At 54.6% G+C, this 22,256-nt stretch overlaps 8 protein-coding genes across 8 annotated transcripts; 3 read left to right on the forward strand and 5 right to left on the reverse strand.

Annotated features, from left to right (window-relative positions):
* Positions 1–430: 430 nt before the first annotated feature.
* Positions 431–5,329, reverse strand: SCP_0407490 (hypothetical protein; the record flags this gene model as incomplete). The annotated part of the gene is made up of 11 exons (XM_027757477.1): positions 431–589; positions 651–746; positions 799–1,374; positions 1,424–1,678; positions 1,730–1,968; positions 2,024–3,089; positions 3,140–3,350; positions 3,408–3,588; positions 3,643–3,812; positions 3,870–4,646; positions 4,809–5,329. The coding sequence occupies 11 exons, from the start codon at positions 5,327–5,329 to the stop codon at positions 431–433; spliced, it is 4,251 nt and encodes a 1,416-aa protein (XP_027613278.1).
* Positions 5,330–9,790: 4,461 nt separating this feature from the next.
* SCP_0407500 (Geranylgeranyl transferase type-2 subunit alpha) lies at positions 9,791–11,272 on the reverse strand (the record flags this gene model as incomplete). The annotated part of the gene is made up of 9 exons (XM_027757478.1): positions 9,791–9,834; positions 9,887–10,048; positions 10,107–10,181; positions 10,238–10,321; positions 10,386–10,580; positions 10,639–10,862; positions 10,924–11,051; positions 11,104–11,214; positions 11,270–11,272. The coding sequence occupies 9 exons, from the start codon at positions 11,270–11,272 to the stop codon at positions 9,791–9,793; spliced, it is 1,026 nt and encodes a 341-aa protein (XP_027613279.1).
* Positions 11,273–11,445: 173 nt separating this feature from the next.
* Positions 11,446–14,814, forward strand: SCP_0407510 (Pre-mRNA-splicing factor SYF1; the record flags this gene model as incomplete). The annotated part of the gene is made up of 8 exons (XM_027757479.1): positions 11,446–12,000; positions 12,063–13,115; positions 13,168–13,409; positions 13,471–13,549; positions 13,604–13,804; positions 13,863–13,949; positions 14,004–14,189; positions 14,248–14,814. 8 exons carry the CDS (start codon positions 11,446–11,448, stop codon positions 14,812–14,814), a joined length of 2,970 nt encoding a protein of 989 aa, XP_027613280.1.
* A 49-nt stretch (positions 14,815–14,863) lies between these two features.
* SCP_0407520 (hypothetical protein) lies at positions 14,864–15,717 on the reverse strand (the record flags this gene model as incomplete). Its single annotated transcript, XM_027757480.1, has 4 exons — positions 14,864–15,078; positions 15,131–15,260; positions 15,312–15,426; positions 15,485–15,717. 4 exons carry the CDS (start codon positions 15,715–15,717, stop codon positions 14,864–14,866), a joined length of 693 nt encoding a protein of 230 aa, XP_027613281.1.
* A 149-nt stretch (positions 15,718–15,866) lies between these two features.
* Positions 15,867–17,513, forward strand: SCP_0407530 (WD40 repeat-like protein; the record flags this gene model as incomplete). The annotated part of the gene is made up of 8 exons (XM_027757481.1): positions 15,867–15,941; positions 16,009–16,149; positions 16,209–16,328; positions 16,382–16,405; positions 16,456–16,571; positions 16,622–16,911; positions 16,974–17,330; positions 17,386–17,513. The coding sequence occupies 8 exons, from the start codon at positions 15,867–15,869 to the stop codon at positions 17,511–17,513; spliced, it is 1,251 nt and encodes a 416-aa protein (XP_027613282.1).
* Positions 17,514–17,648: 135 nt separating this feature from the next.
* Positions 17,649–19,267, reverse strand: SCP_0407540 (hypothetical protein; the record flags this gene model as incomplete). The annotated part of the gene is made up of 11 exons (XM_027757482.1): positions 17,649–17,730; positions 17,787–17,809; positions 17,863–17,894; positions 17,954–18,057; positions 18,117–18,290; positions 18,350–18,536; positions 18,589–18,613; positions 18,662–18,680; positions 18,726–18,865; positions 18,930–19,081; positions 19,141–19,267. The coding sequence occupies 11 exons, from the start codon at positions 19,265–19,267 to the stop codon at positions 17,649–17,651; spliced, it is 1,065 nt and encodes a 354-aa protein (XP_027613283.1).
* Positions 19,268–19,498: 231 nt separating this feature from the next.
* On the forward strand, positions 19,499–20,273 carry SCP_0407550 (Putative cytochrome c1 heme; the record flags this gene model as incomplete). The annotated part of the gene is made up of 2 exons (XM_027757483.1): positions 19,499–19,956; positions 20,024–20,273. The coding sequence occupies 2 exons, from the start codon at positions 19,499–19,501 to the stop codon at positions 20,271–20,273; spliced, it is 708 nt and encodes a 235-aa protein (XP_027613284.1).
* Positions 20,274–20,409: 136 nt separating this feature from the next.
* Positions 20,410–21,936, reverse strand: SCP_0407560 (Brix domain-containing protein; the record flags this gene model as incomplete). Its single annotated transcript, XM_027757484.1, has 4 exons — positions 20,410–20,783; positions 20,836–21,397; positions 21,465–21,698; positions 21,757–21,936. 4 exons carry the CDS (start codon positions 21,934–21,936, stop codon positions 20,410–20,412), a joined length of 1,350 nt encoding a protein of 449 aa, XP_027613285.1.
* Between the last annotated feature and the right edge of the window lie 320 nt (positions 21,937–22,256).

Raw genomic sequence — 22,256 nt, forward strand, 5'->3', positions numbered from 1 at the left:
CAATTGTTTCCGTGACGGCAAGGATCGTTTAGTGCGCAGCAGTCGGGGTTCAGGTAGCTGTGCATGTCTCAGGATCATCAATAAAGTAAAAAAAAATATCGTTAATTCGTGAAAGTCATAGAAGTCATCATAATACTGCAGGCCTAGCTACAGGATTTTTTGGTATTACGACGTAACGGTCAATTATCAAAGCGAAGGAGACGTCCAAGAGACAGCCAGCTCGGCTACCCAGCTCGAACGATCATGGCAAAGCATTCTGCATTTTCAAGAATTTGTCAAGAGTAAAAGCGTGCATCACAATCACAACCGTAGAGCGAACAGTCAAGAAAATACATGTACCTTAGTTCATATGCATGTACATGACCGCAACGGAGAACAGAGCCCGACAGCACCAGCGGGGACACATACAACGGGAGGAGAACCATGCATGTTACATAGGCTTGCGACTGAGGATATCCTGGATATCCGAGATCGCGCGCGTCGCCTCTATCGGTCCGCCAGGGAGAATGTTGAGACGCTGCTTGGTCGTATTCAGCAACTGCTGGACACTGGGCAACACTCTCGCGACATAAGGAGAAATGAGCGGGTCCTGTAAATAAAGTCACATCAAAATGCACGTTCGCACAACATGCATCATGATTTACACTTACGGAAGTGTTGAGGACGGATGCTGCCCGCTGCAGCCACCACATAGATACCTTGAAGACCTCATCAAGAGGAGACGTTTCGCCAATAACGGAAGAGAGCTACAGAAAAAGGTGAGAAAGGCCTCTAGAATATATCTCAACCACGACGTACCCTATGAACGAGAGTGAGTACCACTGCTTGAGAAAGAGGGCTTGGACCGTTCAATGGCATAATGACATCCGGGTTGGACCGCGCAAGCAGCTCGCGGAGCTGTCGGATGTCCTGAGTGCCCAGAACCGCGAGGTAGGTGTCATCCCACTCTTCAGACTGTGCTGGAGGAGTCGAACGCATGATCTGTTGCGCGTGCGGAGGGAGTGGTGGAGGCGCAGTGGGATGAGATGCTTGCGGCGCTGCAATGCTAGCACCAGCCCAAGGTCCCGGCATCGGCCCTGCCATCATCGGAGGTACCTGCTGCTGCTGCTGCTGCTGCTGTGGTTGCCCCTGTTGCTGCTGGAATGAACCATGAGAGGGAGGGTATCCGCCCTGGTGCTGAGGTGCAGGAGGTAATGTCGGGTGTCGCAGCAGCTGGGATAGGCTTCCCTGAGGGGCGTACTGTGCGTTAGCAGAAGGACCAGGAGAGCTTCGAGCTTGCATCGGATGGCCAACGGGAGAAGTCACATTTATGGTGAGGAACTTCACTTGGTCCGACAGCATTCGCACTGATTGCTCCATATCTCGAATCAGTGACTACATCGTTCGGTCAGTATGTGAAAGGCGAGTCTGGTAGGTAACGCACCTCTTGCCCCCTAAGAGCTTCACTCTGCCAGGTGATCACCTCTTTCTTCAAGTTCAAGATCTCCGTGTGGATCTCTCGGGACAGCTCTTGATGCATCGTCGAAGACTGCTGTGTGTACGCGGGAATAAGGGTCTTAGTGATTGAATCCTTCACGTGTCTCTCAACGATCGGGGTGACAGCAGAAGAGACAGTTCGTGCAATGTGAGAGGATACTTCGGGCCGAAGAAGCATGCGCTCTACCTCACTGGGGAGGCTCTATGATGGTCGTGAGCAAATTATATAATCACGTACTTTTTTTGCACGTACCTGATTCATGGAGTCTGAGAGGCCCTTCGCAATTTGGTTGCTCAACGCAGCCTTCACCTCGTTTTTGGTGATATTCTCAAGGGAGGGTAAGACAGAGTTCTGCACTTCCGTCCTCACTGCCATCTCGACGACGCGTGTCGTGTTCTTCGTCAGCTCAGTGGAGATAAGTTTCAAAATCTTCTCCTGCCGAACGAAGTCCGCCGCTTGCTCGTTGGCACGAGCATCCTCCAGCCGTTGGTCTGAAATGACGCGCATCAGATGCGATGCCAACAGTCACAACAGTAGGAAACTTACGTTGTTTGTCCAACTCCTTTCCGATCAGGCGACCGATGCGGGTGTGCAGACTTTCCTCAACTTTTCTGATCTCCTTCGATAGCGCAACACCAAGAGGAGACTCATTGATGACGGCAGCATCCCCACGATTCTTACCATCCTTGTCCCTGTCCTTGTCCTTGGTGGTGTCGTTATCTTTCCATCCAACATTCTTCCCCTTCGCATTCCTGCCCTTGTTCTCCTGGAAACGCCCTCCTTCGTCACGACTGCCCTCACCTTCTACTTCTTCGGAAGGAGGGGTTTTCAGTCTTGGCAGAGGAACAGCAAGCGTGATGGAAGGAGGAGGGGGTTGGTTGATGGCACCCGGCGCAACCTGCGGCGGTGGCGGCTGCCTCTGAGGCTTGGGTTCGCTTGCCTGAGGCTGCTGAGACGCAAAAGCGGGGAACCTCGCAGAAGCTGAGGCTAGAGCTGAAGTGTACCACTCCTTCCGAATGAGTACCTGGTCTACGCCAGTCGAATGGACAGAGAACGCGACGAGGGCTAAGTCTCCCGGAGGAACTTTCGCAGCGACACACGCAGCATGAGCTTCCTCACCAGTGGGATCGGCATCAGCTGTCAGTATGACGAAGTGGATTGTGGGTTTGGGCCCGCAGAACTCAACAGCCTGCTCAAAGTATGCTCCTCGGCCAAGCTCTTCACTTCCAGGAGACGGTGTGGGCATATCGAAGTTAATTTTGAACGCAATCATACTGTCTCGCCTGTTGTTCGCGATCCACAGCGTCTGGATCCTCGAGTCGTAACTGGCATGGCCGAACATGTCCGGGTCGTCTTGGCCGCTGTTGATGAACTTCACGGTGGAGAGAACGTTCCTACCCATGACAGCTAGCAGCTGGAAAACAGTACCGTTCTTGCGACCAACAACAACGCCTCCTTCAACAAAGGTGAGCGAAGAGGGGACGTCGTCGCCGCGAACCTTGTGGGACCAGAAAGGCAGCTTGTCGTTGATATTCCACATCGTCAGAATAGAGTCTTCGGAGATGGTAGCCAGTGCCGACCGCGGAACGTCGAAATCAATCGCAACAATTGACTGAGAAAGCATGTCAGTATCGGCCTAGAACGTAGGAGAACACGACGTACGGAAGGCACGGAGAAAATCTGGCCTACGCGGTGCAATTCTGATTGCGGGATCGGTTCACCACCAAATATGTGAGCAGCGTCTGCAATGTTGATAAGGTAGACATCAGTGTCTGACGCTACGGCCACCAGATCTGGTCGCTGAGGATGCCACTTAACAGCGTGAAGCGCATCGCCGTCAGCAGTGGGGAGGACACAAAGCATGACCTTGCCACTACATCGCCAAGTCAGCTTATGTAACGAAACAAATAACAGAGAATGAGGCACATACGGCACGTCGTCAGTGATAATCTCCGGCAACTCCCAAACAACAAATCCTCCATCCGACGTGACTCCGGCCAGTCGATTACCATGAACAGACATATCGGTGACCGATGTAGAAGGAGGGAATAGTTGTGGCAATTGCATTAACGTGCGATCTCCACTGGATCGCGAAATCACACGAACACGACCTGAATGAGGCTATGTCAGAGTCGAATTTCAACTCTCAATACGCCCGTTCGTACCTTTTGTCATCGCGTATGCAACCCAATGAGTTGCTCCGATAGTCGTTCCAGGCAAGAAGGTAGAGTCCACCTTGACCAAGGCGATGGCTGTTGATTTCACGGCATCGGGAGGCGCTTGAATCTCGTCAAGAGGTTGAGAAACATCAAAGACAATACTCTGAGGTTGAGAACTGGAGTGAGAAAACCGATTAGTGCGGAAACTCAGTATCGACCAGTAATCCACCAACCTTGGGCTAACGTTTTTACCCTTCGGTCCACCTCTACCTCTAGATTCCGGACCCGTTGTCCTATAAGGCTGCGCGGCGTTGGAAGGACCTTCCTTATCCCGCGGAATAGCTCCAGGTGCGAACGGACCTTGCGTGGCAGGTGCAGGTCCGATAGGAGACTCCGTAGATCTACGTTGCTGCCTCTGATTTTGAGGCTTAGGTGGAGACCCACGCGGAGAAGAGGAGGGTTGAGGGGGTTGAGGTGGTAGGGGACGAGACATTCTCGCTTGCTGGACAGGCTCAACCTGCGGGCTAGTATCCTCGCTAGGGGCGTACGGATCGTAAGGAGCGTTATAAAGTTGTGGAGGAGCAACCGGGGCAGCCTGTCCCCTCGTAAGTTGGTCCATCAGGTTTTCAACGGACTTGCGTTTAGGGTCCATGATGGCGGGGGTCCATGCGTTGTCTTCGACGCTGCCAGAAGAAAGGTTCGTCGGCTGCGTCGGGGCTGGCTTGCGCTTCGCAGACGTCGACGTAGTCGCAAGCGCGTCAAATGGCGACACGAAGTCAAACATAGACCTGCGTGCTGGTGAAGGGGCACGCTGTTGGGATGGAGGCACTTGAAGTTCCAATGAGTCCCGAGGTGGTTCGTGTGAAGGGTACGGGCTTTCGCCATAGTAGGGGATATCGTGATGCAATGGGGCTTCAGGACTATTCCGCATGTAGGGCGGAGATGGACCTGCTGCTGGAAGAGAGGGGGCACTGGGTTGAGTCTCCGGGTAGTTGTATTTCGGCGCGCTACTACTCTCGTTATATGCACGAAAGTTGAAGAAATCATAGGTCAGACAGGGGAACCGAAATGAGATTCACAGAAGAAGGGATATGGGCGTATGAGGTGCAAACGCAATAACGTTCATCTCAACGATAATGCAAGCCAAGTATTATTGATAAATATATACTCACCCTGACATCAACTGCTCCAGGAGTAACTTTCCCTGCGACTCGTTACTGGGCATACCCCTCGGAGCAGATCCCGGAGGTGTAGGAATCTGCTGTGGGGGTGGCGGACCGCTCGCCGGAGGTATTTGTGCGTTAGAGGACGGCGGGGAGACCGCACCCAATAGAGATAACAAAGCATTCTGCCTGTCCGCAGCGGGATTGCTCGGAGCAGATGCAGATGAAGACACTGAACCGGCATTCACAGAAGCCGGCGTAGCAGGACCAGACTGAACAGGTTCTTGAAGACCAGGATAGATATTCGCAGCGCTGCTCGGCTGCGGACTGACATGCGATACAGATGGAGCATTCAAACCATGGAGAAGAGTGTCCAGACGGCTCGTCGATGTAGAAGGAACAGTCTCTCGGTGAGATGGACTGGGAGACGGATTCAGCGGCGGGAGAGGGACTTGGAAATGCTGTTGTGGTTGAGGGGGTGGTGTTGGACCTCGAGAAAAAACATTATCTCGGGCTGCGATAGGATCCATGGTGATCGCGACTTAAGACGGCGAGGCTAAGATAGAGGTAGGAGGCCGTCGAGGAGAGAGGAGAGATATACGTCTCTCGATGTTCGGAGAAATGTCGTGCTAAGTAAGACTGCGCCTCATTGAGAACACGAGGCTACTCGGCTTCTCCCGATTATGTCTTACTCCTGCAGCCTTGCTGCAGCCCGCTGAACCTTGAGGCCGGCCATGACTCTGTGCTTCGTATGCTCCTTTGCTCAAAAAAAATCCTTGACCGCACATTCGTAGTAGTCGCATCTTCGACAGAGAAAATTTATTTCCTATATGCACAGTCTGATACCCAGGAGGATAATTACACTGTCGTACAACGAGCCGCCGAGCGACAGTCCGTCATCCACCAAGCGAAGATCCCCCATAACAGACTCGTGGAACAGGGCAGGTCTGTTCCATTGAGCCCAGCTCCGTGCAGTTGATAACAGTTGTGCTCCGTGTACAATGCTGCGTTGCTGCCGCGACCGACTAAGGCATTGGACAGCTCTTCAATGGCCACCGTGATGCATGGAGATATATAACAAGTAGCACATCTTTTTTCAACGTTCCCAGCTTATCGTTTTGAGATGACGGCGAGAGGCTGTATTTAGCCATCCCCATGGCCGCCTAGGGCACCTAGACTTAGTAGAGTGATGTCTCATGCAAGACGAGCGAATCGAAAACCTAGATCCAACGGCAGCGCTTGGCTGATCCACGACACCTTGATAGCATGCATGGACGCGATCACCGTTGAGATCCACGCATCCATGAACGAGGTAGTCGCGCGCAATCTCAAGAAAGCAGCATGAAGACGGACTCCGCAGTGACTACATGGCCAAGAAGGGCAGAGCGAAGAGGTAAGATCCGGACGAACCCCCCCTGCATTAAGTGTTTAATAACACAGTATGGTTGTTATCACTAGCGGTTCAAGCCGATCCAAAGATGAAGGAGCTGGGTAGAAGGTCACAGAAGGTCCAGCATTTGTCTCGGCTCAGCAGTAGTGTCATAGCAAGAAAAATCCCTACGGTGGCCATCTCGCTGTCCGGACATTTCAACGTCCAAAAGTCACATAGGCGATGTCCGAAATCCGCACATTCGAGGAGGACCGTCTCGCCATGTGGATATCACCAAGGGTTTGAGAGGCCTGACACCAAACCAGCGTCCACAAGGCCAGCTCCGCGACGTCGGCGAATTTGGCGCCGTCTCACAACTCGAAAGGCCGCCAGGCGGCGGCGGAACTTGCTCGGAGACGAGAGCGGACAGAATTGCCACAAAACAAATAGCGCACAACAACTGTGTAAAAAGGACACTTTCACTTTTGGGTCGGGAGAGCTTGCTCTCCGAGCAAGAATCCGGACACAAAGTCGAAAATTTTCGCAATATGTCCGAACAAAAATATTGAAAATCAAGGATTTTATGGCATCCACAGATATGGTTTCCAGGGTCTTCCTCGCGCCCAGGGGCACGTTTAAGCCTAACATCCCCGATTGAGGACAGTGTACGATAGAGCCTTCAAACATTTAATTATAATATGAGTAGTGCTGCGTAGGAAGTAAAAATTTCACTTACAATATGCGGGATGTGAAAACGTTGGGACAGCGCCGCCATGTTAGCAACGAAGAGCTGAATGTAAACCGCATCGGCCCAGCCTTTTTGCGACCATTCGATTTTTGGTGTTGGCCAGAAGAGTCAAGACCAACGGCCTAGCAAGGTGTCCCAATCAAATTGTAATTGATTTGTCCGTCTGCCAACTTTCTTGCAGAGCACTATGTAGGCGGAAGGTCGCTATTTTGATTGGACCTTGACAGACGCCCTCAGGAACCAATCGGGGTATTCTGTGAACAGGAAGGGCCTAGCGCAAACGCGCAGTTAACCCCAGCCACCCACATGATGAAGAGTTGATGAAGGGCTGTACTACAGAGGAACATGATTATCGGATAAAGACAACTTTACGATAACGGCGGACTCACAGGTGGCTACGGAAGTTCTCCATAAGTATGTACTTAACTTGGTTGAACCAGAAGTCTGGTCGAAAGCCAGCGAAGTCATCCAACCGGAAAAGGAAAGTGACGTAGTACGTTCGACAACTCCACATCACTAGAGTTTAGAACTGCAGACTTAGGGTTCAATAAGCTTAGGCTGACAAAAGATGGTACTTGAGAAGTCCTAAGGACAGGAGATGGTCTACGGTGAGAAAGCATGTGAGCAGGGCATGGAAGCCTGCATATCACCGATAACACCTACCGTGACTTCTGCCTTCAGTATACAGCGGCAATCATTGGGAAGCACGTACGAAAACAGGTATACGACAAACACCTGCGATAGCGGAAAGGACTAGAACAAGCATAGTATCTTTAGACAAGCGTCAAGAAAGCATCGACGTCAGGGTGTGTTGACTCACATGAAGGATGAGGGATTTTGCAGACACCAATAGGAGCACTACGGCTGGCACTTCCCGGAAGACTTGCTCCGCAACTTCACACTGATGAAGACTATTTTGGGTGAGTATTCAAGGATGAAAAGGACCGAAAGAGCACCAGGTACGTAGACAGATCAGGACTACAGCTGAGAGTTGGGCGTCCAAGTCTTTATGCGAGCCAGAAGTGAGGTCTGAAGCAGCCCAAAGTCAATTTCTAGCAGCCCTGTGAGGGGCCAAGGTACGCAAAGTGGAATCGAAGTGCATACGGTAGGTAACCCACCTCACTGACAGACACCCGTGTCAAGTAGTGTTATGCAACACGTGCGCCTGGTGATCGAGATCCGACAGGCCTCGGAATCCGATATAAGACGAGGCTCAGGCATCCAGCCAGAGTCAGTTCCCTACTTTCTACTACCACAATCCATTACATCGTCCATATCCAACACAATGTTCACCGTACGTCGACACTCACTGGCTGCTCGTCGCCATCCGCTTGCGTACTCATTGCAATCGTTCGTTCTCCAGACCGTTGAAGTGCCCAAGAATGCTGCTGGCGCGTGCGGCCAGGAGTCCTGCAACTGCGGCGACAAGTGCGTATGCTTTGTGAGAATGGGTAGCTGTGATGCTGACAATTAATCCAGGTGTGCCTGCAAGCCGGGGGAGTGCAAGTGCTGAGCGTTTCGCTAAGTGGGAATACTGTCGTCGCCCGGGTTGATGTGTATGTTGTATCGTTGGAGGAGAATTAGCGTCTTCTGTGAAAGATGAGAATGTTTCAAAGAAAATCATATTGTGTCCCTAGCTTGTGCTTTGACTGTCATGGGAATGACGTTGACGTTGACCCAGGCTCTGCTGCGATTGAAACAGTTTTTAACGTAGATATCGATATGCGACGTAATCCTGGAGGTTCAACCCAAGTAAATCATCGACGAGGGGCGAAGACAGATTCGGAAGACACTCTCGAAACCTTTGGCACAGATACTGAGCAACGGGACTCACATTATCAAGCACTCCCGAAAGGGCGCACAGAACGAATGAATTAAAGAAGCCGAAGCTGTTGTGCGATCAGTCGGGACTTGTTCAACAGTAAGCGTGGCGCGGCGCCCGTTAAAACAGCGAAACAAGATTTTAGCGACGACACCTTCTGCGAGAGGCCCATGTCAGGTTACTTGTGCGCCAAGTTCACACTATCTTGAAGGCCAATACGATATGCTGGAGAAATAAGTGATGGTCTTCGAAACCCCCGTACCTGAGGGAGGGCGGTCCCTGTGAGTGGAGTGAGCATTTCCGAGACAGTACCTGGCGCCAGTTCGCGCCTTCCGACACGGCAACCTCGAATCCATACCCTACGGCATGGTGGGTCATGGGATGGAATCATCGGCGGCGGTCGGCAGTAAATGCTATACTGTACCCCGAGCGATACGCACACCAAGGACACGGGACAATGTCTACATGATCCTGATGGGCACGCGGTGCGCCACTATTAAGAATCATGGGTGCCGGGTGGAAAGTGTCGGACGACTTGTGCCAGAACAGAAGCAACAGACATGTACCGCGTAGTCCCCGCACATAAAAGTTCCGGACAGCTTCTGATACCCGAAGCTTCGTCCAGCCAGAGAAAATCACTCGACAAAGCAGCGAGCTTTGGATAAGACTCACCATTGATCACTGCATTGTACAGCATTAACACTTGTTCGTACCGTCGGAGGTGCAAACTGAGGTGTCTATCATCTTCGACTCTGCTGTTACGCCAGGGGATGGAGAGCAGCTGTCTGTGTGGGAGCCGTTTGTCCTAGGCATCTCACAAACGCATGTCATTGTAATGCGCATGATCGTCCGGCGAGCAAGATTTTATGGGTGTATTTGTCGTCACGATAAGTTGGTCAGGGCGTCGTGATCTGTCGATTCAACTTGGGCACTGCGATAATACATCAGTAGTAATGGCTGACGTGAATACTCGAGGGCCGCAGCAATGAGGAGAATATTAGTTGTCATGAGAGTCTGTCCATAGTACATGTGAGAACGTCTTGTCATCTAAGTCAACTTCCCCGACACTCCCCGGAAGTGTTCCTCAACTCTGCGGCTACAGAGTGTCACTCGATATCGTCCACTGATGAGAACAAGACATCACTCACATAGATCAATATATCTCTGCCGCCTATTCGTGTCAAGAATTTGTAATTGCGACAGATAGCTGAGACATTCTGCGAGGAGCGTGTTTTGCTCCGTCTCGTTCAATCGAGGCCTATGATTTTGCAATACAAGCCACTTGTAAAAAACCAGAGACTCCATGCACCCTAAATGGAAATGAACCGACGTGAATTCCAGATTTTCCAATAGAAGCTCGCTCCTCACATTTACTGTCAGGTTGTTCGTCTAATAACTCTTGGATGGAAGCGATCTCTCGGCATAGAATCTCATAGTCATCGCCTAAGAGTTTTTGCTTGAACACATCAAGCGTGAATCGAATGAGACAACGCGCGCACCGTTACCGATCAGCCATCTATGATATATCCACACGCTTTGATCTTCTGGGTCGGTATACATCGCATTCTTGACGAGGTCAAATTCTAAGCACACACAAAGAGAATAAACACCGAGGTAAAATTCACTACGGATGCAATAACAACTCACCATATTCTCTCGACTTCTTGGGGTCTAGTTTACCAGCGTCCCAGAGCAGAGAGAGCACTTTGGAACGCTGGTGCCAAGCACTGAAATTGGAGAAGTTTGATTCGATCTTGCGAGTTGTATACGCCAACTCGGTCTGCTCCGGTCGCTTAACCGGCATGCTGCTTAGCACGTAACGACGGTAGTTCCATGCGTGAACTGCGAAGACAGTTCAGAAATGGGTGCTCAGATGGTGAAGTCACTGTACGTGACCTACAGTTACGGGCATCAACGTCAAGCATCTTCTCGACAACAAACAGCTCCTTACTCCAATAACTCTTTCTCCAACCATCTGGGTCAGCTTCCGAGGGACATTCAGGGACTCTCTCAAGACACCAACGGCGATGATTCCAGATCCAGTAAACCTTGGGGTGCTGCTTCAGGAAGGAAGTCGTGAGGGATAGATCATCAGACAAGATCACATTAACGTCTGTCGGAGAGCTGTGCGACCACAGATTCACAGGTCAGTATAGTAGAGGTTCCTCCAATGCAAGCGTCCTACCTGTTGGGGAAGATGCCATAAAGTAATATATTGCGCCTGTAATTCCAGACCGTGTAGAATTCGGGACAGACGTGTAACAAACGCGTAGTCAAATCAAAAGCATTTCTGCTCCAGTCGCTGTTCTTCTTCTGCGTGCATGGCGTTAGATCTTGGAAGATGCCCTGCAATGTCCTGACACACCTTTGTCAGTACTTCGTCGGTCAGAACGAGGTACTCTTTGAGCTTCGCTCGTTCCCGTTGTTCTTTGGCCTGTAAAGCCTCCTGAGAGTAGCGTACGCGTTTCACACCATGCTATCACATCGCTGAGCTAGCTGAGCAACGTCTGAATTGCGAGAGAGATACTGACCATAGCCTCTCACTTCGCCGCGGACGACGGTAATTGACGCCCGAAGGCTACATAGTATTGCATGGTCACGTGCATGCACCGCGTTGTTGTCCCCCTCACTTCGGTGGGCTCCAGGAGCATTTTCATTGCTCTCGATCGCGATCCCTGGCTGTCTATTACAAGATATCGCTGCTAAGATGCCGTCCCTGGAGTCTCTAACGTCCACCTTTCCTTTGACTTTCCCAGTTCCGAAGCCAACAACACACCCGGACCTCATCCCCACGAAGGACATCGTCCGAGAGGAAGACATCCTCCGGAACCCGTCCTCTTTCAGACACTGGTGGGCGGCGATACAAAACACGAAAGAAGCGTCCTCCGCGCTCCAAAAGGCCGAGGGTCCCATCGACTTGGAGCCCGTGGTGGCTGTTCTGCTTGGACCGCTCGCATCGCCCACCGCGCGCCAGTCGCTCCAGCGTCTGACCTACCTGTACGAAGCCGCGCTCATCCAGTTCCCCGGCTCGTTCAAGCTATGGAAATCATATCTCCAAACCCGCATGTCGTTCGTCCTGGGCAAGCTCGTGGTCAAGAAGCGGGCTGGAGGCCGGAAGAAATTCCCGGAGATGAGAGAGGCGCTCGAAGACGCAAGAGAGGATATGGAGCAGTGGGAGGGAGGCTTGGACGGTATCGTTGGCTGGGAGGAGTGGAAGGCCCTAATCGCAACATTCGAACGCGCTCTTATGTGGTTGCCAAAAGTACGTCTCCCAAAAAATCGGTCTTTTCCCGCCAGTCTGACTCCCTGCCATCGCGGATTTAGCTGCCTCGCCTATGGCTTCTATACCTCTCGATATTCAACCACCCCTTCTGTCCCCCGATCGTCTCAAACACCCATGCACGCCGCACGTACGACCGCGCGCTCCGCACCCTCCCCCCTTCCCTCCATTCACGCATCTGGGCCCGCTACCTCCTCTGGGCCGAAGACAAAGGCGGCGCGACGACCGTCGCCATCTACCGCCGTTACCTCGCTGTCGACCCGAGCATCACCGAGCGCTACACGGCGCTCCTGCTCTCCGAGAACAGCGTGGACCCGCGCCCGCTCGAGGCCGCGAAACTGCTGCTCTCCCTGGCGCGCAAGGCCGCGCGGGGCGAGTACACGAGCCCCGAGGGCAAGAGCCCATACCAGCTCCTGGGGGAGTGGCTCGACGTGGTGGAGCAGCACGCGGAGGACGTGGGCATGGACGTGGACGATACCGTCAAGTCCCATGCAAGCGACGCGACAGCGGAGGAGGAGCGTGCGGCTGCGACGGAGCAGCCTGCGGAGCCCGTATCAGTCGACGGCCAGCTCATACGCTTTGCCGGACTGGCCCTCGCCGTCTCTGCAGATGGCAAGAAGGTGCTCCCGCCCTACGACGAAGACGAGGATCCCACGAATTTGCGCAAGCTCAACGTCGAGCGCATTGTCCAGAAGGACGGCCTGGACGTGTACAAAGACCAGGCGGGGAGGCTGTGGACCGGTCTTGCGACGTATTGGATCAAACGGGGAGAGTTCGACCGCGCAAAGATGACGTTCGAGAATGGCATCTCGTCCGTGCTTACCATCAAGGACTTCACGCAGATATTCGACGCGTACGCCGAGTTCTCTGAGAGTCTGATCAGCGCTATGATGGAGAGCTTGGCCAACCCAGACGAAGACGAGGACGAGGAGGACGTCAAGGAGACGGAAGCGGAGTTGGACGCCAGGATGAAGGAGTTCGAGGAGCTCATGGACCGAAGACCGTTCTTAGTCAACGACGTGCTACTCAGGAGAAACCCAAACGATGTGCAAGAGTGGGAGAAACGCGCCGCGTTGTGGGGCGAAGACGACGAGAAGGTTCAGTCCTCTTTTCGTTCTGCAGAACCGGTAGCTGACCATGCCTCCCCAGGTGGCGGAGACATATACGAAGGCACTCTCGACCGTCGGCCCCCGCAAAGCTACCGCCAATTTCCACCGGCTATTCATCAATTTTGCCAAGTTCTACGAGGAGGGTGGAACTACGGGTGAAGCGGAGTATGACCTGGACAGCGCCCGCAAGGTCCTTGAGAAGGCCACGAAGGTGAACTTCAAGAACGTAGATGATCTGGCGGAGATATGGTGCGAGTGGGCGGAGATGGAGGTCCGCCACGAGTAAGTTTCATCCTTGGAACACTGGTGTGTAGTCAGGATCGACACTGACTACGCCTTTCAGAAACTATGACGAAGCGATAAGGGTCATGCAGCGCGCGGCCGTCATACCCAAGAACGTCAAAATCAGTTATCACGACCACGTAAGTACAACAGGACGCGTGTGCACATTCCCCGCAATACTAATACCCATTCAGTCATTACCAGTCCAAGCTCGTCTCTTCAAGTCGCTGAAGCTGTGGTCATTCTACGTCGACCTTGAAGAGTCCTTGGGCACAGTCGAATCGACAAAAGCCGTGTATGACAAGATCCTTGAACTGCGCATAGCGAACGCGCAGGTCGTCGTCAACTACGCCGCTTTCCTGGAGGAGAACCAATACTACGAGGAAAGCTTCAAGGCATGTCTTGTACTATGCTTTGTTTGGGCTTCCCGGTTGGCTGACGATGGCTCCGCAGGTGTACGAGCGCGGCACGGAACTGTTCACCTTCCCAGTCTCCTTCGAGATCTGGAACATCTACCTGGCGAAGTTCATCAAGCGATATGTGAGTGGGCACTGAAGATCGGCTCAGCCTCTAAACGCTCATATATTTATACAGGGTGGCACAAAAGTGGAGCGGTCGCGAGACCTGTTCGAGCAAGCCTTGGACAAATGTCCTCCCAAATCATGCAAACCTATATTCTTGTTGTACGCTCAGTTCGAAGAAGACCACGGACTGGCCAAACGGGCGATGTCCACCTACGACCGCGCGACTCAAGTCGTCGTCGACGAGGACAAGTTTGAGGCAAGTGGTCTATTCCTATGAAGCTACGACGGATCGTGTAACTGACCGCGCCTCGCAGCTCTTCACGATCTACATTGCGAAGGCTACGGCGAACTACGGCCTGCCCGCGACACGGCCAATCTACGAGCGCGCGCTCGAGATCCTGCCGGACAAGCAGACGGCGGAGATGTGCCTGCGCTTCGCTGCGATGGAGCGCAAGCTGGGCGAGATCGACCGCGCGCGCGCGATCTACGCGCACGCATCGCAGTTCTGCGACCCGCGCGTGCTGCCCAAGTTCTGGACGGAGTGGAACAGCTTCGAGATCGAGACGGGGTCCGAGGACACGTTCCGCGAGATGCTGCGCATCAAGCGCAGCGTGCAGGCGCAGTTCAACACGGAGGCGTCGTATATCGCTGCGCAGATGGCGGTCAAGGAGGGCACGGGGAAGGTGCTGGACGGCGGTGCGGCGGCACCTGCGGATGCGATGGCTGCTGCAGAGCGGCAAGCGGGTGGAGCCAAGGGCCCCGCGTTCGTCTCAGCGAGCACTAACGTGCGACGGCAGGAGGAGGCGGAGACAGAGGAGCAGCCTGCGGAGGCACAGGCAAACGACGAGGAGATCCACATCTCGGACGAGGAAGACTTGTAGGCTGTTGTATTGTTATGCTCTCATCTTGCTGCTGTGCTTTTTGGTTGTATTATCTGCTGTTCCATCGGTCTATCTCGGCTGCACAGAGGTCTTCCCATTGCGCGTCCCAGCTGCCTTCTTCTAGGTGGGGCTGAACGACCCATTGGGCGATTGCGTATCGAGACGCTTCGAAGGTGACATCGTGGCTCCGCAGTGTGTCGACAAGCTCGATGTGCATCTCTAGTGAACGATGGTATGGGATGAGAATTTCGGGAACGGAAGAGACTGTGTATCTCGGTTATAGCGGGCTTAGGATAGCATACCGGAGACGGCATACCAAATTTCTCAAGTGACCAGGTCACCCATAGCGGGTCTTGCACCCATTCCCAGCCCTTGACCTTGTGGGCCTCGAATAGTATTGCTTCAATGCTGTCCACTAGGTTGTTCATCTTGGCAAACTGCTTTTTCTACGCCATTCGGGTCAGGAACCGGAGGCAGAGAGATGAGAAATGACGTACGAGCTTCACTATGACAGCGTCGAGATCTGCTATCCGGCCCTCCATCAGCTCGAGCTTAGGCTGTACGATTCGATAGGCTGGCCGTGTCCCCGCAGGGAGAACGGCTAGATCGTTGCTAGCAAAAGGTCTTCAGTCGCATTCACCGATCGGTGGGAGAGACTTGTACGACGTACTCGAGCTCTGTCCTCGCGTCGACGAGAGTCTTGGCGGCCTTGAGGCCGTCGACAAGGACGATGTCATCCCAGGTCTCGGTAACTGCACGGAGCTCCTGCAGAAGGGACCTGAGCTTGCGGTGGTAAGTGGATTCGGAGAGCCTGGAGGGGGAGATGGGTGTGACGGGTTGTCTGGCTTGCACGGGAGAGGAGGTGGGTGTGGACGGTCCTTTGAACGAAGCCAGACGACTCATTGTTGCGGCGTGAAGACAGAACTTGCACTGAGGAGCACTAAGCACACATGTGCACGTGATCTGAGAACGCGTCGCGACCAGATCGGGCAAGTCGAAGACCATTTTCGTCGCTCTTCTTCTTGCCCATCACCCGCCGGGGTCACTGAGAAATGATACCCGTAGCCACGCTGTCGACGAACCCGCCGCAGTTCATACGCGCAGAGGTCGAACTCATACGCGAGGATGTACGTGTCCCATATCTGCTCACCAGCCCGGACGCCGTGCTCTGCTCACCACGCCTCGCGATTCCAGTTGCGGAGACGGAAGGCGGTGAGCACGAAAAACCTTGGCTCCCCCCTCGAGATCCCTGGAAAGGCCCTCGCCCTCCAGGTCAGAGGAGACAACGCGTGGATTGCGGAGAACGACCATCTCGTCAGAAAGCTCGATCTCGAGGTACTCACTCGCGCCACACCGTTCGCCGCTTACCCTCTGACTACTTCTGTGCGATGTAGACCGGAAAGTCTCTCCAGGTTTTCCGCGGACACACAGCGCCTGTGACATGTCTCGCATTCTTCGACAAGGTGCAGGGCTCGGGCGCGGGCGATATCCTCATCACAGGCTCTTGGGATAAAGTGACCAGCAAATCCTCATGTCCCTGTATTCGCCTACTGATCCAGCCCGCCAGACCATCAAACTGTGGGACGTGCGGGTCTGTATTCTCTCCTCCTGAAGACGACGCCACTTGACACATCGCATCAGACCAAAGCCCTGATCTCGTCCACGAACGCGCACACCGACTTTGTCAAGGTCCTCCTCGTGATCCCCGCCCTTCGCCTCCTCGTCTCCGGGGGGTCCGACTTCGTGGTGCGACTATGGTGCGCATCCACGTCTATTCTATCACTCGCCCTATTGATCCACCTCCCAGGGACCTTTCTGCGATCCAAGAAGGGAAGCCCCTGCCCTCCGTCGGCTCCATATCGTCACACACCCGCCCCGTCGAGGCGCTCGACGCACGCGCGGTCACAGACAGTACCGCCGTGCTCTACACCGCCGACACCATGGGCATCATCAACGTCTGGGACCTTACGCGGGAGGACGACGACGACAGCGGCGGCGGCGTCCCGCCGCGGTGGCGCAGCACACTGCAGGACAGCCTGGACCACCACCGTACGCGGATCAACGCGATGGTGTACGGCAGCGGGCAGCTGTGGACAGGCACGTTCCCCCCCTCCCTCTCCGCAGGCCCCCGCTCACCAAGCTGACCGTTCGCGCGCCAGCGTCCTCGGATGACACCGTCCAGGTGCGGCTGTACCCGCCCTCGCCCGGCTCGCAGCCGCGCATCCCGCCCATCGCGCACCCGACCGCGGTCAAGGCGCTCCTCCCGCTCGCGCTCACGCCCCTCGCCGAGCCGTACCTCATCACCGGCGCGGGCGACGCCCTGCGCGCGTACGACGTCTCTGAGCTGGACGAGCCCGAGCTCCTCGGCACGGTCGACGGGCATTGGCACGACGTCACCGCGCTGCAGCTCTGGATGCGCAGGATCCCCGCGGCCGTCGAAGGCGGGCGGGTGCGCGTCGAGCCGTGGATCGTGAGCGCGAGCTTGGACGGGACGATCCGCAGGTGGAAGCTCAGCGGTGGGTGTCCTGCGATCGCGCAGGGATCGGTGGCTGATACGCTGTTGTCGTGTAGAATTATTGCATCCTCCGCCGCCCAAGCCTGCGGAAGAGAAGAAAATGTCCGCTACGGTCCGGATGTCAGAAGAGGAAGAGCGCGAGCTTGCGGATCTCATGGATCTCATGGATTCCGATTCGGACTAGAGCGTATGATTCGACGCAGAGTACGTCGTGATATCCTGATGTAACCCTACCTCGATTTGTAGAATGCGATATACCAAGATCCAAATACGATAATTGTACGATACGATAGCAACGGGAGCACACACCATCGCACACTCATAGCTTCGCCCTTGAAGGCACCATCGAAGCATAGGCATTCTGCAGTGTCTCTGCCGCTGTTGCCACCATCTCATCGACACTGTTGCGTCCAAGTGAGCTGAGGAATTCCAGACGACGACACATCTGTAAACCCACATTTCCTTGGCTGGCTTGATATCCTGATGTGAAAGCATCAGCGAATAGACATACATCGAGCGACGAGGCTGCTCACGTTAATAGAGCCGGCGACTTTCCCCATGAGCCCTGCAGGGAACGGTGAGCACAAAAAAGCACAAGACGAGTGAGCAAAGTGACGTTCTTACATCGCTGACTCTCGATGAACTTCTCCGGATGTTGCTCCAGGTCGACCATGTACGGAATCTTGCCCTGCGAAGTCAGCTCAGCAACCTCCTGCTGCCTTTGCGCCCTACAAGCAAGAACAGTCAGCCATCCATCCACACGGCCACAACAGATACGCAAGCGCACCAGCTATCGACGTAGGGCGTCCGCCGCACGCTCATCGGACGGCCGGAATAGATGAGAGTGCGCACGGTGTCGTCGTATCCTGCAGACAACAGGAGCTCCTTGTGCTTCGGCGGGGCGGCCGCCTCTTCGCTGGCGACAAAACGCGTGCCGACCCACACGCCCGCCGCGCCGTATCTGCGAAATTCACACAATGTCAAGGCGCCAATGGACCGCAATGGGCGACGAGTACGCACGAGAGAGCAGCTGCGAGACCCCGCCCGTCGGCGATCGCGCCTGCGGCTACGACGATGACGGGCTCGCCCGTGAGTGGGCTCCGTGAGTCCTTGCAGAGATCTACACATGCGGGAATGAGGATCGAGAACGGGGTGTCCCCCGTGTGCCCGCCGCCTTCTCCGCCTTGCGCACAAATGATATCCACCCCTGACGTAAATTCAGTCCACTAAATCGAAAATCCCTTATGTCCATTGCATACCTTGAGCGAGCGCCTTTGGAACGTGCTGCAACGCGCGTCAACACGCTTGCCAAGTCCAAGGTCGGACACGTACCTTTGGATGGCCGACCATGCTGAAATCAATCAGCGACTGCACACTTCGCAGGAGCGATACCTACTTCATGACGACCACACCTGCAGCATGCAGCTTGTCCACCATCTCTCTCGGCGGGACGCCGACCGCGCAAACAAACAGCGCCGCCTTGTTTCTGACAATGACGTCAGTGAGCTCCGGGAGTTGGCCGTTGGTGTAATCGTACTGGACGCGACGCGTGCGCGTGAGTGGTGCCGCGAGGTAAAACAAAAGTCGTGAGAGCGCGTACGTTCGTCTTGCGAGCGTTCCCGCCGAGCTGGGGGATAAGCAGATCGACGCCGAACGGCGCGTCCTTGTCTTCCAGTTGGCTCTTGAGCTCGTCGATATTCTGCTGCAGGATCTTCGGGTTCTGGCGCAGCCCGCCGATAACCCCCAATCCTCCTGCGCGGGACGCGAGTTATAACACGCGCATATATGTATGGACCGTGTTTAAGACTGACCGGCGTTGGTCACTGCTGCAGCAAGCTTCGGCCCTGCTGCAACGTTCATGCCAGCAAGCATGACAGGGTGGTTGATGTTGAACAGCTTGGTGAGCGGTGTCGAGAAGACGGGAGGTGAGGACGGCATGGTCGGTGAATTTGTGAAGGGATTCAAGGAATAGTTTGAGCCTTTAAAGCTTTCGCGTCGTGCCGCGACGTGAATCAAGATACTGCATGCACCTAGCCTCCGCCTTCAATGGGAGCGATGCATTTGCCGGGATATCAGACTGAGGACAATCATGAGGACGGGAAGATGGGAGGAAGTATCATGGGACCGTGCACGGGCGCTTGTATGCGACGATCTTGACGAGAGACCGAGATGTCCTGCGACTCCTCCAGCGCCGCAAAATGTCCCGTCGACCACTCCTCCCTCCCTTCTTCCCTGGATAAATGCCCCGTTGACCACAACACTCGTTCCTCCTGGTCGTCCATCCTCGCCCCGCACGCTACCCCGCCGACCCACTCAAATGGCGCACCCGCTGCTCTGCCGGTCGACCGCGAAATTTCCTCTATTCCCAAAGTCGAAGGCGGAAACTGGGTATATCCCTCCCAAGCGCAGTTCTACGCCGCTATGGCCCGTAAAAATCACGACCCCCAGGCCACGGACATGAAGGTCGTAGTGCCTATCCACAACGCCGTCAACGAGCGCGCATGGGCGGAGGTCATGAAGTGGGAGACCGGTCAGGGAGGTGTCAAGTGTGGGGGAGTGAAACTGGTCAGCTTCAAGGGAAGGCCAAACGACAGATCTCCGAAAGCTCGCCTGAAGAGCCTCCTGGGGTGCGTCTGTTCTCTTCGCTGTCGTACCTGCAGGCCGTAAGACCTTTTCGCGTGCTTCCGTGTGCAGGTATTCCCCTCCGTTTGACCGCCATGATTGGATTGTCGATCGCTGCGGGACCCGGATGCGTTATGTTATCGACTTCTACACCGGCCATGCACCAGGTTCTGCAAACAACCTGTCGTTCTATCTAGACGCTCGGCCCGCCCTCGACAACTGGGATGGCGTTAGGATGAGGATGGAGCGGTTTTGGGGACGTTGGGTTGGCAAGCTCTGGAGCAGTTCCGTTCCCCCCGAACCCGCTCATCCGCGTTCATGACAGGTCCGGAGAGTATTGATATGTCCTTGTCCTTCCATTATAATGCGTCCCCTTATTTATTGTACTTATCGTAATGGTCTAACAGACTACTCAATAGACGAAGGGAGTGACAGTATGTCATATAAGTCAAGAAGATCTAGTATTTGCTTCGCAGTTTAGGCTTTTTGGGTGGTGGTCTGAATACCTCACTTTCGCTGCTTTCTTCATCTGCCTCTTCGCTGTCGCTACCCTCGTGTTCATCCCCACTGATATCTTCATCGTCGTCCCATGCACCATCCCCTTCGTACTCCCCGCCGCCGCCGTCAGATTGCTCTCTGAGGTCTTCATCTAGATCTTCCTCGTCGCCCTCGTCTTCCTCGTTCTCTGCAGCATTTGGTGCCTTATTCTGTGTAGCCAATTCCTTCTTCCGTTGAATGTTGCGCTCCTGCTCTTCTCTCCGTTGTTTCCGCAGCTTCTCCTTGGCCCGGTGTTCGGCTTTCTGAGTAGCGGTCTCTGCTTTCGTTCTCTTGACTGCACAGAACATGAACGCGCAATAAGACAACAAGCCACGGACAAGACGCACCAAATTGATGATAAATCACAGCGCCCTCCTTCCCTGGCACGCTCTCCGTGATTTTGATCAGCCTCAGCTCCATCCTCGGGCCAATTTCATCCAGCTTCACCGCCCTTTTCTGGCCCTTCTTGTTATTCCTCCCGACGTAATCATCCGCAAGCGACACCGCGTCCGCATCGTCCCCAGCGGCACTCGACGCCGACGACGCAGCAGATTCATACCCGTCACTTGCGCCCGGTCCGGGCTCGCCCTTCCGGCGCAAAAAGAAATCCGCGACGTCCTTCTCGTTTCCGAGATCGAGGTGGCCCTTCGCGGAAGACTTGGTGGACGCGCCCTCGAGCACGCGCCGCACGCGCTTTGACACGCCGTACGGTTTCACAGTAATCAGGTAGTGCCGGAAGTCGACGGTGCCGCGCTCGGCGTCGTATGAGATGAGCACGACGCGCCGTGCGGAGGAGAGGCTCAGCGTGTGCGGCGCGAGCGGCGGGAAGAGCGTCTGGAAGGTCTTCATGAGAAGCGAGAGGTGCGGCGGGGTCGAGGGCCCTGGTTGCGGGAACGACGCAAGCACAAGCTACATGCAGATTGGACGTAGATTGGTCAGCGTATTGTACTGCGAATGTTGTGCTAGGCACACTCACCAAGGGCGGGCTGAGATACTCCACGCTCCCTAGACTGTGCGCCCTTCGTGAGATTTTCATCACATCCTTCACAAGACTATACCGCTCCACTCGGAAGCTGAGGGTCGGCCCCGCAGAGAGGCGCACGATCCTGAACGACGGCGCGACGTCCGTCAGAGTAAACGCAAGGAGATGCGTGACGCCGAGCGCGGGCGCCATCGTGAAGAAATCCTTAAGTTTGTTCCGGGTCCGTTCCTTCACTTGTAATGCGGATCAGCACCATCCCACCGCGCAAATCAAGGCGTGGGCGCACCTTCAGACGGCTCGCGGTGTTGGGCTCCATCACTTTGCGCACATCGCGGACGAGCTGCGTGAGCGAGGTGCCAACCTGGCCGTGCTTGATCACGAACGACTTCGGGACACCTTCGGCTGTGCCTGGGTTGGACGCTACGCCTCCCTTGAGATGGGTACGGTTTTTTCGACGACGAGCCATGGTGCGGCCTTGGTGCGGTGACGAGTGGACGGATGGTCGAAGGAAAAAGTTCCAACGACTTAATCTTATCTAATCTTACCCCGGTCACTCCAATACATATGTAAATCAATTTGGAACTGTACTGCGGTGTTTTTAGCTATAGAACGAAGGAGTAATTGAATTAGGGATGCACGACACAAGCCAGGATAGTATCAAGGGGGCGATCAATAGAGGGATCTACAGGTGGAGGCGATCAAAGAATCATACAATTGGACGACTCGGTCGGTATGAACAAAGGGATACAATCGGGTGAGGGTATTCATTAATCGCTGATAGATTGT

This window comes from Sparassis crispa (genome assembly GCF_003851025.1).
Source record: "Sparassis crispa DNA, contig_000003F, whole genome shotgun sequence".
Lineage (NCBI taxonomy): Eukaryota > Fungi > Basidiomycota > Agaricomycetes > Polyporales > Sparassidaceae > Sparassis > Sparassis crispa.